Consider the following 15,535-nt stretch of genomic DNA (forward strand, 5'->3'; position numbering starts at 1 on the left):
GGACCCCGAGATTAATAGTCATGTGTAAATTATTTTAAAAAATATTCAAAATTCTTGCTCACAACGCAAGCCTGTAGACCGGCTGTTTCCAAAATAGCCAATGTATAATTATAGGTTTAAAGTTCTCATGTGCCCTTTGCTTCCTTTGGGCTTGCTTTCATAGACATGGTTGCTTATTAATCTCACAGAATCTGGCAACACTGCAACAAGCAGTTGACAGACAGAAAATGGCTGACCGTGAACGCAGAGGCTATTCAGCGCGGCTAAAACCCCAAACCCATTTCTGACTCGTTATTTTTTAATATTTCGGGGGGGTGGGCTCTTACACGCACAAACAAGCGCGCGGTGCGAAGAAGCAAAAAACTAATCATGTTTAAAAAGGCCAAAAGAGTGAACCTCCGCCGGAGGAACGAGTCCGACGAGGACGAACAACACGAGCCGCCGTTCGGGCCCGGCGTCGTGGTGGACGAGATCCCGTTCATGGAGAGCGGCGGCGCTGCGGGAGGAACTGGAGCGAACCAGAACCAGAACCACGGCAACAACGGCGTCCAGCAGAGCCAGAGCCTGGTCACGTTCAGAGCCGTGAAGAAGGACAGGAAGAGCAGAGAGGCTGCGGTGGTCGCACCGCAAGCACCGGTACCGAAGGCGCTGCTGAGCTTCGCCGAGGAGGAAGGTAATGGAACGAATATCAAAAACGCTCGCCCCGAAACACGCTATCCCCCCGTGGCAAGTCCGGTGGCCTCGGAACGGTCCCCACCTGGTGTTCCCAAATGTAACCTTTTTGATTCATTGAATACTCCATTCGGTTTGCAAAAAAAAATAAAGCACAGGAAGGTACAGTTAAATACAAGGTATGTTATGAGGATTTTAACCCCATGAAAGCCTATGGCTTGTTTCCATTGGGGTCTTTTGTACTCAATACAGTAAACTATGTTTAACCTAACCTAAACGTAGCTTCAGTAAACTATGCCAAAACATAACCTTATTTCTAAATGTAACTTCAGTAATCTAAACTCTGCCTAAACCTAACCTTATTCTGAAACGTAACCTCAGTAAAACTATGCCTAACCATAAACTTATTTCTAACCTTATCCTCAGTAAAAACAAATACAAGAGACTCCGAGCGAAAATAAATAAATGGGGGTGAGCGTGTTTTGGGGCGAGGCTTCCGGTTACCAATGTAACGTAAAGTAACTATTGAGATACGTTACTTACGTTGAGCCCGCTAGCTATGTTGTAGCTACAAAGCTTAGCTATGACTATGATGTTGCTACTTGCTAGTCCCGTTTGGAACAGCTCTGAGATGAACCTCATCTCGGAGCTAAAAAGCGAATGGAGAGGTTCCGATTGGAGCGATGTTGTTGCTACACTGTCTATCATAGTGTAGTAGTGTATATGTTATATTATATGCATAGTCTATGCATATTGCATCATTATTATATAACGACATATATTTGCATATTTTTCTTCCTATCTTATAATCAACACATGTAATGCTTTGTACGACACTCTTTTTATTGAATAATAAAGGGTAAAATATTAACGCTTGTATGGCTCACTCGCATATAAAAGGTGCTAGTTCCTAAATTATAGTGATATTGATATCTAGATGTATCTTGAACTCTGTGTGTCCCCCTTCCCTTAGGTCACCACCATCTCATTAGTCATTACACAAAATAACTAATTTCACTCCCTGGACCCACTGACTGACAAATCCGTCCTGTATTTAGATGAACCGGAGGTGTTCAGAGTGAAGAAGTCCTACCACAGCAAGAAGATTGTAAAACAGCTTAAGAAAGAGTACAAGGAAGACTTGGAGAAGACTGGCCATGTCAAACAAGAAGCCAACTCAGGTGATTTCACTGACCTCAGCATTATGACACCTCACTAAGCAACATATAGGGCTGTGTCCACTAGGGTTGGGATCCGGAACCATAGGAACTGAATCCAACATTGAGGAACCTGAATCGGTTCCTTCACATTTGGACACGATTCTGGAACCGGTTTTATCATACTGTCAGAGCTGGTATGTGGACTGGTATTCACATACACAATTCAATTACAATACCGGTGTTTCTCAAAACTTTTTTAATTTTAAGGACCATCATAACTCTGACAGTGTACAAATGGAACCAAGTGGACCCGTGTCAGACCTGTAAGGGTCCATTTGAATTGGAACCCCCTATAAGAATTGTTAAAGGGAACCGTTAAGGAATCGGACCGTTAAAGAGGGAATCGTTAAGGAACCGGAATAGTTAACATCCTTAAGGATCCCAACTCTAGTGTCCACCAAGGCATTTTTCCCTGAGTATGTTTGTAATTGATTACAATGCAGCATATTTACGCGATTCTGCACGTTCATGTCTGGCGTTCATGTCACTGTAATATTGTCCACTCATTTTGAGTGGACAATATTACGGTGAGAAAGTGATTTACTATACTTGTGTCAATGTAGGCATGTCAGGTAATAAAGTGAGGGCCCACAGAAATGTTAAGGTGAACCGTTTTGTGTGGGAGTCTGTAACTTCATGATAGATAGAAAATACTGCTCCTGACCTCCACTATGATGGCATGACCTTCGAACCAATGTCTAATTAAGTGTTGAGGGCTGTCCACGCCAAGAACAATAATTACTATAAATGTATAATTTAAAAATCCCTCTAATTCAAGTGTACTTCAGAGTCTACACAACTATAAAGACGACAGTGGTGAACGATATTGTTGGGATCACTTTCAGAGCCATTTGTTAAACGTTAGAAACAGTGACAGCCAATCAAGGGGGAAAAGAGCGGACCAAAAGGAGCTCACCCCGGTAAAGTATAGACGGGTTAACTTGTCTCTTGACTGTGTGTGTTCTGTTCGTCCAGATCCTGCATCCCTGCTTCCATTGGTCAAAGTTAAAGATGAGCCCAGCAGCAGAGCGGGCAGTGTGCAGGGCGAGGAGGAGATGGAGGTGGACGGTATTGACGATCTGGCGGAGGCACCAAGGAGTCAGACTCGGGGCCAGGCTCACAGTCAGGCCCCCAAGGCTAACCCCATTGCTGGGACTTTTAACACACCGTCTTCCCTCAGCACCCTTAGACCTGGTAAGACACGCAAACATGAGCTCATTCATGAGCCTGTTGTAAGCTTATCACGTGTTTCGTATCAACAAGGTTGCTGTTACCGCAGGACACAAAACACTCATGCAAAATGTACATTAACTCATTCACTGCCAGGAATTCATTAATTCATCCGTCTACCTTGCCAGCGAAAACGGCGATTTTACTGTACCTTTCAAAAATCATGGAATATTCTCTGTGACCGCCGTTCTCACAGAGATCGGGGGGGGGGGGGGGATTGTGTGTCACTCAGTCATACTGCAACATCATCAGCAATGCAGCATACAAGAATAAGAACAATACTGTACTGGAGGAAATCAAATAAAGAAAAGTAAAGATGGCAGCATCGGCAATGGGGAATGTGCAGAATTAGGGGTATAATAATAGACTGCACAGCGAAGTAATTACACGCATATGTAAACTTCCTATGTACAACTGTGCAGTAACGTATCAATGCAGCTTATTGATTTGTTTGTTTTGTTTAGTCTCTTTTTTTGTTTGGTATTTCCATGTCATATTTCCAAGCTCACAACACCATGTCGAGCTTGTAGATCAGCTATTTTCAACAAAGAGACTTGGTCTAGAGAGGGGAAAAAAACATTCTGGGTTCATTTTGTTTGAACATTTTAAAGTCTTTTTTTAAACTTAAACAATAAGTGATTGCAATTTATCCCTCCGCCTCTGTGGATCATTTCTGAATGAACAGACAAAATTTTCTTTCCTGCTTCCAGGGGAGATCCCTGACGCGGCCTTCATCCACGCTGCCAGGAAGCGCCGGCAGATGGCCAGGGACCTGGGGGGCGACGCCCCCTTGGTGGAGACGGAGGCCCCTAAGAAACGCTTAATGCGGGAGGAAGACCACGATGCCAGTGACGATGAAGACGAGGACGAGAAGAGGATCAGCTTCAGTGGGGTCAAGAACAAGAGCCAGCGGCAGAAGATCGCAGAGGAGATTGGTTGGTGTTGAAACCATCAGTGGTTTCCCTTTGGTTCTATTACTGGAGCTTTGCAGATTGTCCAATAATATTATTATTACGTTTCCAAAATGTGTCTGCATTGCAAATTGTGCAGCCTATGCTTTTGGCACGGCGTGAGCATGTATACATAACAGGGTTGCTTTGTTCTTTGGTGCACTCAGGTATCGAGGGCAGTGATGACGAGGCGTTGGATACGGGTCACGATGAAGAGCTGAGCCGCTGGGAACAGGAGCAGATCAGGAAGGGAATCAGCATCCCCCAGGTTAGCCACGCTGATAACACTCGTACAATAATGGGTCTTGCGCAACCTTGACGTTATTGACCAAGACAGAATTCTGCTCTGCACAGTAGTTTACATTATTATCTGAATTAAATAAGTGCTATAATATGTCAAGTGGTCCTGTTGTTTTGGAGTCACTAACCTAACTATTTGACTATTTCAAATGGTTAATAACTATCCGCAATATCCGCTAAGGAGGAGTTGTTACTTTTACGCAGGAAGTCATTTTGCCATAGCAGGTGGTATCATGGTATTTCAGTTTCTATACATCTATTATCGGCAGAGAACATTCGGTCTGATTTTTGCCGTGTGGTGGGTCCCTACCAGGTCCAAGTCCCGAGCAGCCAACCAGAGGAAAGCACTGTGTACTACCAGAACACCTACGACAGTCAGCCGTATGGACCCTCTTACAGTATGCCTTACACCTACCCGGCTCCGCAGGGCAGCACTAGGCCTCCTGGCCAGACAGACAATGGCCAGAGCGTGCCCTACAGGGCTCCTAGCAGTGACCTGACCCCTGTCTCTTCTGATCTGGTAAAGAAACGCCTGAGGGACAGGTATGTAGAGCAGCAACTCTCGCCAAACCCTCTACTACTACTACTACTACTACTGTCAGTCCCTCAGCACCAACTGCTGCTGCTGCCTGTTAAATGTGCTGAGTTCCTGTGTGGAGTCCCACACGGCTAAAAATGGAGAGAACACTCACACTTGAGAGTTAAAACGACAGGTGCTGGACAAAGCAATAAGTGAAAGAAAGTGTGTCAGATTTATTAGCACTGTGAGACGTAATGTTTCGAGCCACCATGCTCTTCACCACACATCATTAGACCCATACCAGCACAGCTACCTGCAGATTCTGGAACCAGGCTTCAATAACGGTTTGTTACAGATGTGTGTTTTCTGATTTTGTTTTTAGTTTTTCAATCAGCGCTGAAGAAGTCAACTAAAAACCAAGAGAATACCACACATTATATATTGCAAACTCTGGAGCTTGATTTCCCCACAATACGTTGGGGAGTTTTTGTTCTTGGACTTATTCTTTACCAAGTACTCTTTTTGAAGCATCACTATGATTACTGTACCCACTCTGTTAATTGTCCTCACGTGTGTTTTACTCACGTGTTTTCACCTTCACCTTCCTATTATATCCGCACCACCAAAATAGGCTCAACAACACCACACTCACTCATTTAGAGATCAATAACGGAGATAACACTCTGAATCCCACACCCCCATCCAGCTCACTCACAGCCTTTATTTCCTGTGTGCCGTGTTGTTTGTAGGCTCAACCAAATGCGCACAGGCCACGAGGCTAACACCAAGCGCTATGAACAGATCTGTGAAGAGCTATCCTCCTCTGGAAGTGCCATACAGCGTCTTGAGGGTTCGTCCAATGACAATGCAGAGCAATATAAATTCTTGCAAGAGATGCGAGGGTATGTTGGAGACTTGCTTGAGTGTTTGGGTGAAAAGGTAAGGGAGAAACTATCTGTTGTATTACGTAGTGTTGTGTCTAATGATTTATGACCATGACTTTAAAGGGATAATTTAGGAATTTTCTAAGGAACTTTGATCTGATTATGCGGGGAGCTGAGAGTACATTTGGTCAATTCAAAGCGATTTTAGCGAGTGTTGGTTTTTGAGATGTTAAATGCCCATGTGTCTGAGCTCAAAAGAAACCGTTTCTGAAAGATGCCATGCCCCACATCTCAAATGTGTTCCCTTGACTTTGATATAATTTCTCAGAACCTTTAACTTGCACTAGGTTTGCTGAAAGTCTGCCAAGAAATTCTAATGATTTATGCTTCCAGTATTTGACCAGCCAAATATAATGAACATTTTTATTCTCAGTCCGTGATGAATCAGACAGATCAGCAGATGATTGAGCTAATTCAGAAGCCTATCCCTTTAAGCTATTTTTGTCAGTCGTTCATTATTAAAAAAAATGGGATTGATGCAAAGTTGTTCAAGAGTCCAATAGATATCCCTCGTAGTTGCACCCCTCAAGAAAAAGCTTGGAAGTCTAAAAAGTAACTTATATGTTGTGAATAAACAGGGTGAGTAAAAAAAAAGTGTTTAATGTGGATATATTAGTTTTCTATGAGGACTTGCAGTAAAGCAATTTTTTGTTTGATCTTTAGGGTTTCCTGCAGAAAATAAACGTAGTTTAGATGCTACTGGAGGGGCGGATGCACAGTCTATATACCTCAATAGTTGTGCCAATTATCTCAATAGCGATAAACTATACAATGACTATGGATTCATACTTATTTTTAACAGTGAAAACTATTCTTCAAAAACAGCATATTACAGGTCAATTACGTTCTTATTTTAAACCTTTGGTCTCAGTGCTGACCAATTCAGTCTCTGTGGTGCGCATAGACCGAACTGGTCTGGTGGAATCCCTGATCTTTACCCAGGATCACTGTAACAATATGATGTGCGTGTTCAATTTCTTTATAATAAAAGTAATTGATAACTCATTACTAACAGGATCACTTAGTTTGGGTTTGGTCCTAACTCCCACAGCGGCTAAGTGGCAACTGCACAAGGAGTGGAGTGGCGGCAGGCTTGCATGGCTTTTACCTCACCAATGTCCATTTGATTCCCATCCACAGTCCAACAGAGCAGAACTGCATATTGTAGTCAACGGAGTGTCTTTGTTGGTCGAAACAAAGAGCATTGTGATGGATGTTATCACAGATCCTGTATAGATTAATGTGAACAAAATGTAAAGTATGAACCAGAATGTGCTTTTCAGCATTACAGTGTAGCAAATGTACAGTATGTTGTTTGGGAAATTAATTGCCCTGGTCTGTTTTGGGCTAGAGCCTTCATCAGGGAATCATTCTTTCATGAAGGCGTATCTTTTGGAGTGCCGCTATTTCCAATTATCTGGTGTTTTTTAATACTAAGTATTGACTGTAACTGAGCACCCACAGCCTAGGAGGCAGTCAGAGGGGGGGGGGGGCATTTTGAGATTCCAGGGCTTGTTTTTGCCCATTATATTTCAGACCCCACCTACTGTACCTACATCCATCACATTGCTCTCATGCCCTCAACCAAATGGGACGTCCCTGTGACTCGGCGCCCCACCTTCTGTTGGGTTCAGAGGTCACAGAAGGCATCATATCTTTCAGGTGCCCGCTGTGCTGGAGCTGGAGGCCGCCATGCACCAGTTACTAAGGCAACGGGCTTCCCGACTCGTCCAGAGAAGACAGGATGATATTAAAGATGAATCGGCGGAGTTTGCAAGCCTTTCAAGTCAGTCCATCTTGAAGGTTTTTATTATTTATTTGAACGGCCTCGTTGATTCTGTGTGTGTCTGTGAGAGAGAGAGAGAGAGACACCCATTCACTGCTCGCTATTCCTCTCATCTTTGCCCCATGAGAGACTCCAAGTGTCTGTGTGAGAGATGGTGTGTGTGTGTGCGTGTGTGTGTGCGCGTGTGTGTGCGCGCGTCCCCTATTTACTTTCCTTGTGGCTGACTCTCACACTCGGCTCAAGGCACAGTAGCCTCAGTTCATTCTGGTGGCGATTGATCGTTCACTAAGTAATGATTTTTTTGTGATGTGACATCACTGTCACATTGCACTGTAAGGTGTAGCAAGCCAAAGGCAAGGTAAGTGGCTTAAAAACAAATGACATCTGAAATATATATTATTCTAAGTGGGTGTGCCAAAGCCTATATGGACTTATTGCAGGCGGTGTATTTGAAAGGTTTGTGTGTTTAGGTCGGTATTTTAATGTAATTTGTGGGTTGAACAAGCATCTATTAGCCTATATTTATTTTGTAAATGACCAGTGTGTGTTGCACATTGGTGGAAGCTCTATTTAAAGTGTTTGAAGCTAGCAAACAAATTGAAAAACCATAATAAAGAAGAAGAAACATTACATGAAAGAAAAAGAAAAATGACAGTAAAACATAATGTGGTTGCAGGCGTATTTGGTCTTGATTCTAACATTTATTCTAACTCCTGTCTCTTCCAGGTAAGGCTCTCCTGGCTCCAAACATGGACTCGTTCGGTCGAGACCGCAGTGCTTACCAGGAGCATGGTCGCCAGAGGAGGATAGCTGAACGGGAGGCGCGACGGTTGGTCATTTAAATTGTTTTTTTTTTATCAGTTCAGTGTCTCTTTATTTAGATAATAGTTATGTTATCCATATTTATGCAGGGTACTTGTTCACGTTATTTAGATTTTATTATTGTCTGATTTTGCTTGTCCACGGCTGCTGCTAAGTATGTTATTTTGAGCTTATGTAATTCAGGCAGATGCTAGGTTTGATGTCTTTTCCTAGTTACTTTGTAGCACTTTTTCATTGGCACTCACATTTACTTTACACTTAACCAACCCTCTTACTCTTGTGCTTTGTAATTGGCCTCTGCATAGGAGTATTTGCTAAGTGCCTGAATTGTAAATTGACTCGGTCACAGAAATGTTTCTGGGATTTGTACTTGAGAGCTATAATCTCCATAAACCCAGTATTGTTCCAATTATTATCTTCTGATTTCCAGAATTATGTGTGCAGTTAAATAGTATAATATTGTAGTATGCTAAATAATTGAATTCTTACCATAAATAAAATAACCAAAACTATTTTAGAAAACACAATCTATAATGATGATGTATGTCTTACCTTTTTGTGGTCGAGTGTAGAACTCGGAGGCGTCAGGCCAGAGAGCAGAACGCAAAGATAGCCGAGCACAAGGAGGGTTTCTCCTCTGACGATGAGGAGACCACCACTGACATCACCAGCTTCAACATGGAGACAGGTGAGTCGTGGGATCAGACACATACGCAGTTATTCTTGCGTTTGTGTCTGTTGTTTGCCAACGTCATGCAAAAGACTTAAATACGTACATCAGACTTATTTAAATCTCTTGCTATGAGACAGAAATCTGCCTATTCTTTTGTCTGTATTGAACAGCTGTGATGTCATGCATGTACTGTCTGTATAATAAGACTTTAAACTCTCCTCCATCCAGATCGCATCATCCGGGAGAGTAAGAAGGTGTTTGAGGATGTATTGGAGGATTTCCATTCTCTTGACTGCATAAAGTCTCGCTTCGAGGTGTGGAGGAGAGAGTTCTCAGACTGCTACAGAGACGCTTACATCGGCTTATGCTTGCCCAAACTCTTTAACCCCTTAGTCCGCCTGCAGCTCATCACGTGGAGCCCTCTTGAGGTGTGTTTATATTGACTAGGGTTGCACCTTGTATCTACCTAATATTAGTATTCGCTGATAAAAGTAAATAACCACAGTTGCTTGGCTACAGGAATCATATATGAGATCAGGTTTCAAGACTAAAACAAAAGCCAGGCATGTACTTTGGAGGAAGGTTATGGGTTAAAACAGGGGTTTGACTTTGCCACATCGTGTGTTGATTGTTTTCTTAATCATAGTTGTGTTCTTCAGAACATTAAGTCGTCACATAAACGAAACTGATGCTGAAATAAGAATGAATGGCAAAGATAACTGCCCTTAGTGTTGGATAATGATTAAAAGATCTCTCCATCCCTACTCCACCTTCTCTCTGATTGTAGTGTTTTATTTTCATTCTTTTCAAGTCTAAATAACCTCCTTGTTTGTCCCTGGCCAGGCGGAGTGTGCCAACTTTGAGTACATGTTGTGGTTTGAGTCGCTGCTGTTCTATGGCTGCGAGGAGCCCAGCAGATTGCAGAAGGGGGATGTGGACATCAACCTGCTGCCCGCCATGGTGGAGAAGGTCATCCTCTCCAAACTGGCAGGTAAAGAATCACAAACACTAAGCAAATCATATACCATTTCATATACAGTACTATTCCAAACATTAGCTTTCAGGCCTTGACCACACATGTATGGATATTTTTCTCAATGGATATTTTCACCGTCCATTTAAAAAACAAAACATAGCCTTAGTAAAACCGAATTTAACACAGAAGAGTGTTCTCATTCGGCAGCAAATCAGGAGCGCGATTCTGTTTTAAATTTGGCACATGTTGTCAAAAACATGACAAGTCCATCACACCTGAACTACAACGTTCGGAAATAGGTCAAAAATAGATAGTTTCACCCAACCCTCCCAATTCTGGATGGCAATGCTATGTAATAGTCCTGGAGCTACGGTGAAGGGAAAGGTCACATATGGAGCTAATCCGTCTAATCATCTAATCTAATGGAATTTAAATTGTGACCGCTATGGACTAGTAATATTGGGCACAGCAAACGCCCTTGCACACCAGTGAAGTGGTGCAATTGATGCAGCAATGTTAAGTTAAGTTGTAAACTTGTAATGAAATAAAAAAGTGCTAACCAAACATAAACAACCCGCTGTATATCCACCATTATTGTTGCTGTTTACCTAGGCACCTTTTAATGTGGATGGCATGGTGATAAAAACTAGTGACCGTACGGAAAATAAATGAAACTCTACTCCTTTTTTTTTGTCTTTTCAGTGTTGGCAGAGCAGGTATGGGACCCCCTGTCCAGCAATCAGACAGCCAGGCTGGTGGCCTTCATCCACAGACTGATGAAGGGCTACCCCACCGTGCTGCACGGGGACAACCGCTACACACAGGTACTGAACAGCTACTGCTGGCATGCTGATATTATGCCAATAATACGCTATGTTTAGTTCATCTAATAACAGAAATGTAAAGTTATAATAAATAACAAAAATATATAAAAGTATTAGACTATTGACGATATATAGTAGATATACCGGGCTCATTTTAGTTTTTTATTCTGAATGTATCTCTTTAATTTGGATTTTTATTAAACAAAATAATGGTGAAATTGAAGAGAAATTTGAATAAAGATGAGCATTTGATATATTGAATAATGACCTCAAAGAAAAGGACCTGCACACTGTCTGGAACGTGCACTTTCTTTTTCTTTATTTGACGTTTCGGTCGTTAGACCTTCATCAGGACAGACAAAGGTTGTCTGTCCTGATGAAGTTCTAACGATCGAAACGTCAAATAGTGTGCGGGTCCTTTTCTTTGATGTCATTATTAGAGATCCCCTTCTGAACATATGCACTTTTTGTCCTACGCACCTGTCACCAACCTTTGAGGTGTGCACCGGCCTTCTTCTAGAAAATATATTGAATCATAAAATACTGCAAGATCCTCAAACCAAATGAAAGAATATAATAATTTGATATCCACATCAGTTTTTTCTTTCCCCATGACGAGATACATAATTGTTCTCACCTTGAGTTCATTGGGCTGTTCGTTTTTCAGGAGTTTCTGAAGATGGTGGTCTTGCGGATCAGGCGGACGCTTGACGAAGATGTCTTCCTACCACTCTACCCCAAAAAGTAAGCTATCCATCCACTCAAATAATGTGTTAATGGGGTGGGGTCACCTGTAGATGACCGAATAGTGTTCTGACCGTGTAGTCTCAAGATCCCGGTTCGATTCTGCCTGTATTGCTGGCTGTATTAGACCAATCTTTAAGCAAATACTGCCTAAAAATAGATGCAGTATATTTAAATAAATGTGATATAACATCTTGCGACTTCCCAGCTGAACAGCAGGCACTTGGTGACTGATCTTTAAACCCTGTGTGCATTTCTTTTCCACAGTGTGTTGGAGAACAAGAATGGCAGCCCATACCTATTCTACCAGAGGCAGTTCTGGTCATGCGTCAAGGTAAGAAATGTGAATCAAAAGCCAGTCTGTTTTATCATTTGAACCAAAATGGTAATGAGCTTTTTTATGAACGTAACAGGAGTTAGACAGGGTGATATGTATCACCATTGTAATTTGCATTATTTATCAATGACCTTAAGGACTAATCTACTGCAGAATGGCTGTCGGCATATTACTTGTGATGACACCGTGATACATACAGTAGTTATATTCAGCTCATGGTGCTGATATACGTGGATGATACAATTAGAAAGTCTATAAAAAAATAAGGGCTACAAAAAGCAATAAAGAAAATGTGTGATTTCTTTGAGAAATGGAATTGAAAGGTTAATGGTTATGAAAACTGAAGTCACTTAAACTTAGTTTTCATGTATAAAGACAAACTAAAGAGATTGTCCAGTGCTTTAAAACCCTGTCATTTTGAACTATAATGCAAGACCCCCAATGCTATGCTTGCCCTCTCCTTTTATTTTTATTTGTTGTGCTTTAGCCAGCCGTATGCAATCCTTTTATTATTTGTACACTCTATACCGTGTGATCATGGTCTTAAGTCACAGAAATAAAATATGATCCCTCATAAAGCTATTACTTTTTCTATTATTGAATCCATGGAATGCAGCTCCGCATGCTTTGGGTTCTGAATGTTACTGTCTCTGTGCATAGCTCCTGGCTAACATCCTGCAATGGGAGGGCATTCTGTCCACTTCCTCTCTGAGGGAGCTGGCTCTGGACAGCACTCTCAACAGATACATCCTCTCTGCCTTGCAAACCACTGACGCTGTAGACGACAGTGTACACAAGTGCCAGCAGGTACAATGACACACACACACACACACACACACACACACACACACACACACACACACGGACGTGCATATCTGCCAGTTGTTTCCACACAATTAATTGAAGAAAACTGTCATCAATTACTCACAATTAATTTGGTAAGAGCAATATTAAAACATTTAATGTAATGTCAGCAGGGACTCCATTAGGCACACGCTTACCATAAGACAATAAAAAGTGCAATGAAATAAATGTGCGTGAAGAATTATTTCAACCCATTAACTTCCACCTCTTGTCCCTGCAGGTGGTGGAGTGTTTTCCAGCACACTGGTTCTCAGGGCTGAAGGGCCAACAGACTTTGCCCCAACTTGAGCCGTTCTGTCGCTTCCTGACCCACCTGGCCAGCTGCATGTACCGCTGCAGCCTAGGAGGCTCCGACATTGAGCGACGCGCGGCCAAGTCAGTGGTTTTCCTGCTGTTGGGGTGGGGGGGGTGGGGTATTATAGTAGGGGTTCACACCTCGATTGGTTGTACTGGAACTTGGATTTTGGATTGACTGTAGAGTCAGGGTATCGGGACCACTACAAGTCATTCATGTTTCGCTACAGTCAAATGATTTGTGTTCTATTGCCCTCTAGTGGTATAGTGCTTTGTTGTAACAAAGGTTATACATTGGCAATAGGCTGAAGCGTTAGTTATGTTATAGGCTTAATAGACCCTTTGAGGTAGATTACACTCACTTGATCACTTCTTGACCTAATTTAAACACACCCTAATATCACTTCAAAGCTTTATGATTTAGGTCAATTGTGGGTTTATATCTTCATCTAACGGGGGTGGTGATGTCGTTTAGTTTTATCTGAACAACATAATGCAAGCAGGATTCATACAGGGGGCAGAACGGGTTGAATAAATTTGAATTGTAATGGAGTATTTGTAAAGTCAGGTACATGCCTGAATGATGAGCACTGAGCAGAGAAAAATGCTGTTTATTTTTAATTGGTGTCTGTAATCAGTAGAATAATTGTAATATGCCCACTAAAAACAGCTTTGGACTTACTATATACGGTATTTGTTAAATCTCTGAAATATGATTGCCTTTGGTGTGTATTAGCCCGTAAGTCATCACCTTATCTGTGTTGACAGGGAGCAGATCAAAGAGGTGGTGAAACTGCTGGGTCACATGCACGCCCTGGACCACATCATCACCGTGGCAACGGAGCATGGCATCAAAGAAATCAAGCCCCTCTTAGAGGCCAAGTGATGGAAGGACCAGACAACATCATGTGAACTTGTATCAGTCACACCGCATTGGACAACACGGGAATGTTTTTTTCCTTTTTCTTTTCTTTTTTTCCAACTGCGTTGAATAAGGCTCTGAAAACTGTAAAGTGGCTATTAAAGGCACAATCTATAAGTCCTGTGGACATTTGAAGTGTTACAACAACATAGGATTTCAAACGGCAGATACAGTTTTGTTTGTACTGCTTCACCAGCAGACAATAACTACCGGCCACAGCGCATGCTACTGAGACGCACGGCTCCACAACATCGCTCATGAGCAGAGTTTCTGTTCTTAAATCAACGTACACGATCGATGCAAGATGCAGGCGGAAAACAAACCGCCTCATTTTGGACTGGGAGAATTGTGTCATAACTGGACCGAAACGAGGCTTGGTGTAAATAATGTTAATAGTGTACATGGTCTTAAAGGGGATTGTGTGGTCCTACCGTGTCGTGTGGATAGCCTGTCCTACATACTAGCATGTGGGATGACACTGCCTGCTTCCGTCTGATACTATCACACCTGCAAGTTTATACCACACTCCAACAGGGCTTAGCTTTAAGAAAAGACACCACCTTCCTTCTCACTTCTACCATTCACTCCTGTTTTCTCTGTGCCAAAAAGAGTAGTTGAATTAAGGGGTTAATTATTTCCCTCATTGGCAAAGCCTGAAGATCGGCTCATGATGGGTGAGAAACAGTGTTATGCAGTGTGATTGACATACTGTACCAACCATGCTCCTGGCCACTTCCTCTGGCTCCGCTCTCACCCATGTTTGAACTCGTGATGACCCTATTGGACTGAGGAACTTTGGATTTTTTAAATTGTCTGAGCTTTTGTTTTAAATATGATTTGCCTGTCAATAAAATATGGTTCTGAGAGACTGTTATTCAATTGGAATTTTAGGGTCCCATTTTGTGTTTGGGGGAGACTTTAGACCAGCAACCTCTTTTTTTTTTTTTAAACGTTTTGTTTATTCGTTTTTGTTATTTTACATACTCATAGGTAGTACAGACAATTTCTGAAGCAAATAAGAAAATAAACAGAGTATCTCCAAACAGTGAGAGTAAGATCTAAACAAACCAGCAACCTCTTCTTATGGGAAAAATATCACATTTCTGTTCACTGTATGCATTTAGGCCTGTCAATAACGTTGAACTAGGGTGATTTTTTGAGCATTAGCCAAAACTACCGAGTTCTAAACATAACTTTAATTAGATATTCCAGCAAAGCATTTAGAGGTAGGATAAGTGATTTACTTTGGTTAAAATAAGTATTAAATAGCTCTATTCTGATAGTACTCATTGCTATAGAGTGTTTGTTCAGTAAAAGGAGTTTCCCGTCTAACCAGCTCTTTATTACATTTATTTTCAGTGCTCTCTCCTGATTGGCTTAAATTTTGTCACCTACCAACTTTGTCAAATATACTATATTCTGTTTACTATTAAGAGCTGGAGAGACCCATGTGACCG

General features: G+C 42.0%; 1 protein-coding gene across 1 annotated transcript; it reads left to right on the forward strand.

The window, feature by feature from the left end:
- Positions 1-227: 227 nt before the first annotated feature.
- Positions 228-14,963, forward strand: paxbp1 (PAX3 and PAX7 binding protein 1). Its single transcript, XM_084075043.1, has 18 exons — positions 228-673; positions 1,731-1,853; positions 2,868-3,086; positions 3,833-4,057; positions 4,240-4,340; positions 4,686-4,915; positions 5,642-5,831; positions 7,499-7,622; positions 8,349-8,451; positions 9,017-9,132; positions 9,346-9,545; positions 9,961-10,108; positions 10,796-10,917; positions 11,585-11,661; positions 11,929-11,995; positions 12,659-12,805; positions 13,083-13,237; positions 13,925-14,963. Exons 1-18 carry the CDS (start codon positions 370-372, stop codon positions 14,040-14,042), a joined length of 2,769 nt encoding a protein of 922 aa, XP_083931169.1. The 5' UTR covers positions 228-369; the 3' UTR covers positions 14,043-14,963.
- Positions 14,964-15,535: the final 572 nt, after the last annotated feature.

This window comes from Gymnoscopelus microlampas (genome assembly GCF_963454915.1).
Source record: "Gymnoscopelus microlampas genome assembly, chromosome: 12".
NCBI lineage: Eukaryota > Metazoa > Chordata > Actinopteri > Myctophiformes > Myctophidae > Gymnoscopelus > Gymnoscopelus microlampas.

What these genes read in the sequence shown, in the direction of transcription:
- paxbp1 (XM_084075043.1), top strand. Translation starts at nt 370, where the DNA reads ATGTTTAAAAAGGCCAAAAGAGTGAACCTCCGCCGGAGGAACGAGTCC. An exon ending in GCTGAACGGGAGGCGCGACG is followed by an intron (nt 8,452 to 9,016) that starts GTTGGTCATTTA and finishes GGTCGAGTGTAG; the next exon opens with AACTCGGAGGCGTCAGGCCA. An exon ending in CAGCTTCAACATGGAGACAG is followed by an intron (nt 9,133 to 9,345) that starts GTGAGTCGTGGG and finishes TCCTCCATCCAG; the next exon opens with ATCGCATCATCCGGGAGAGT.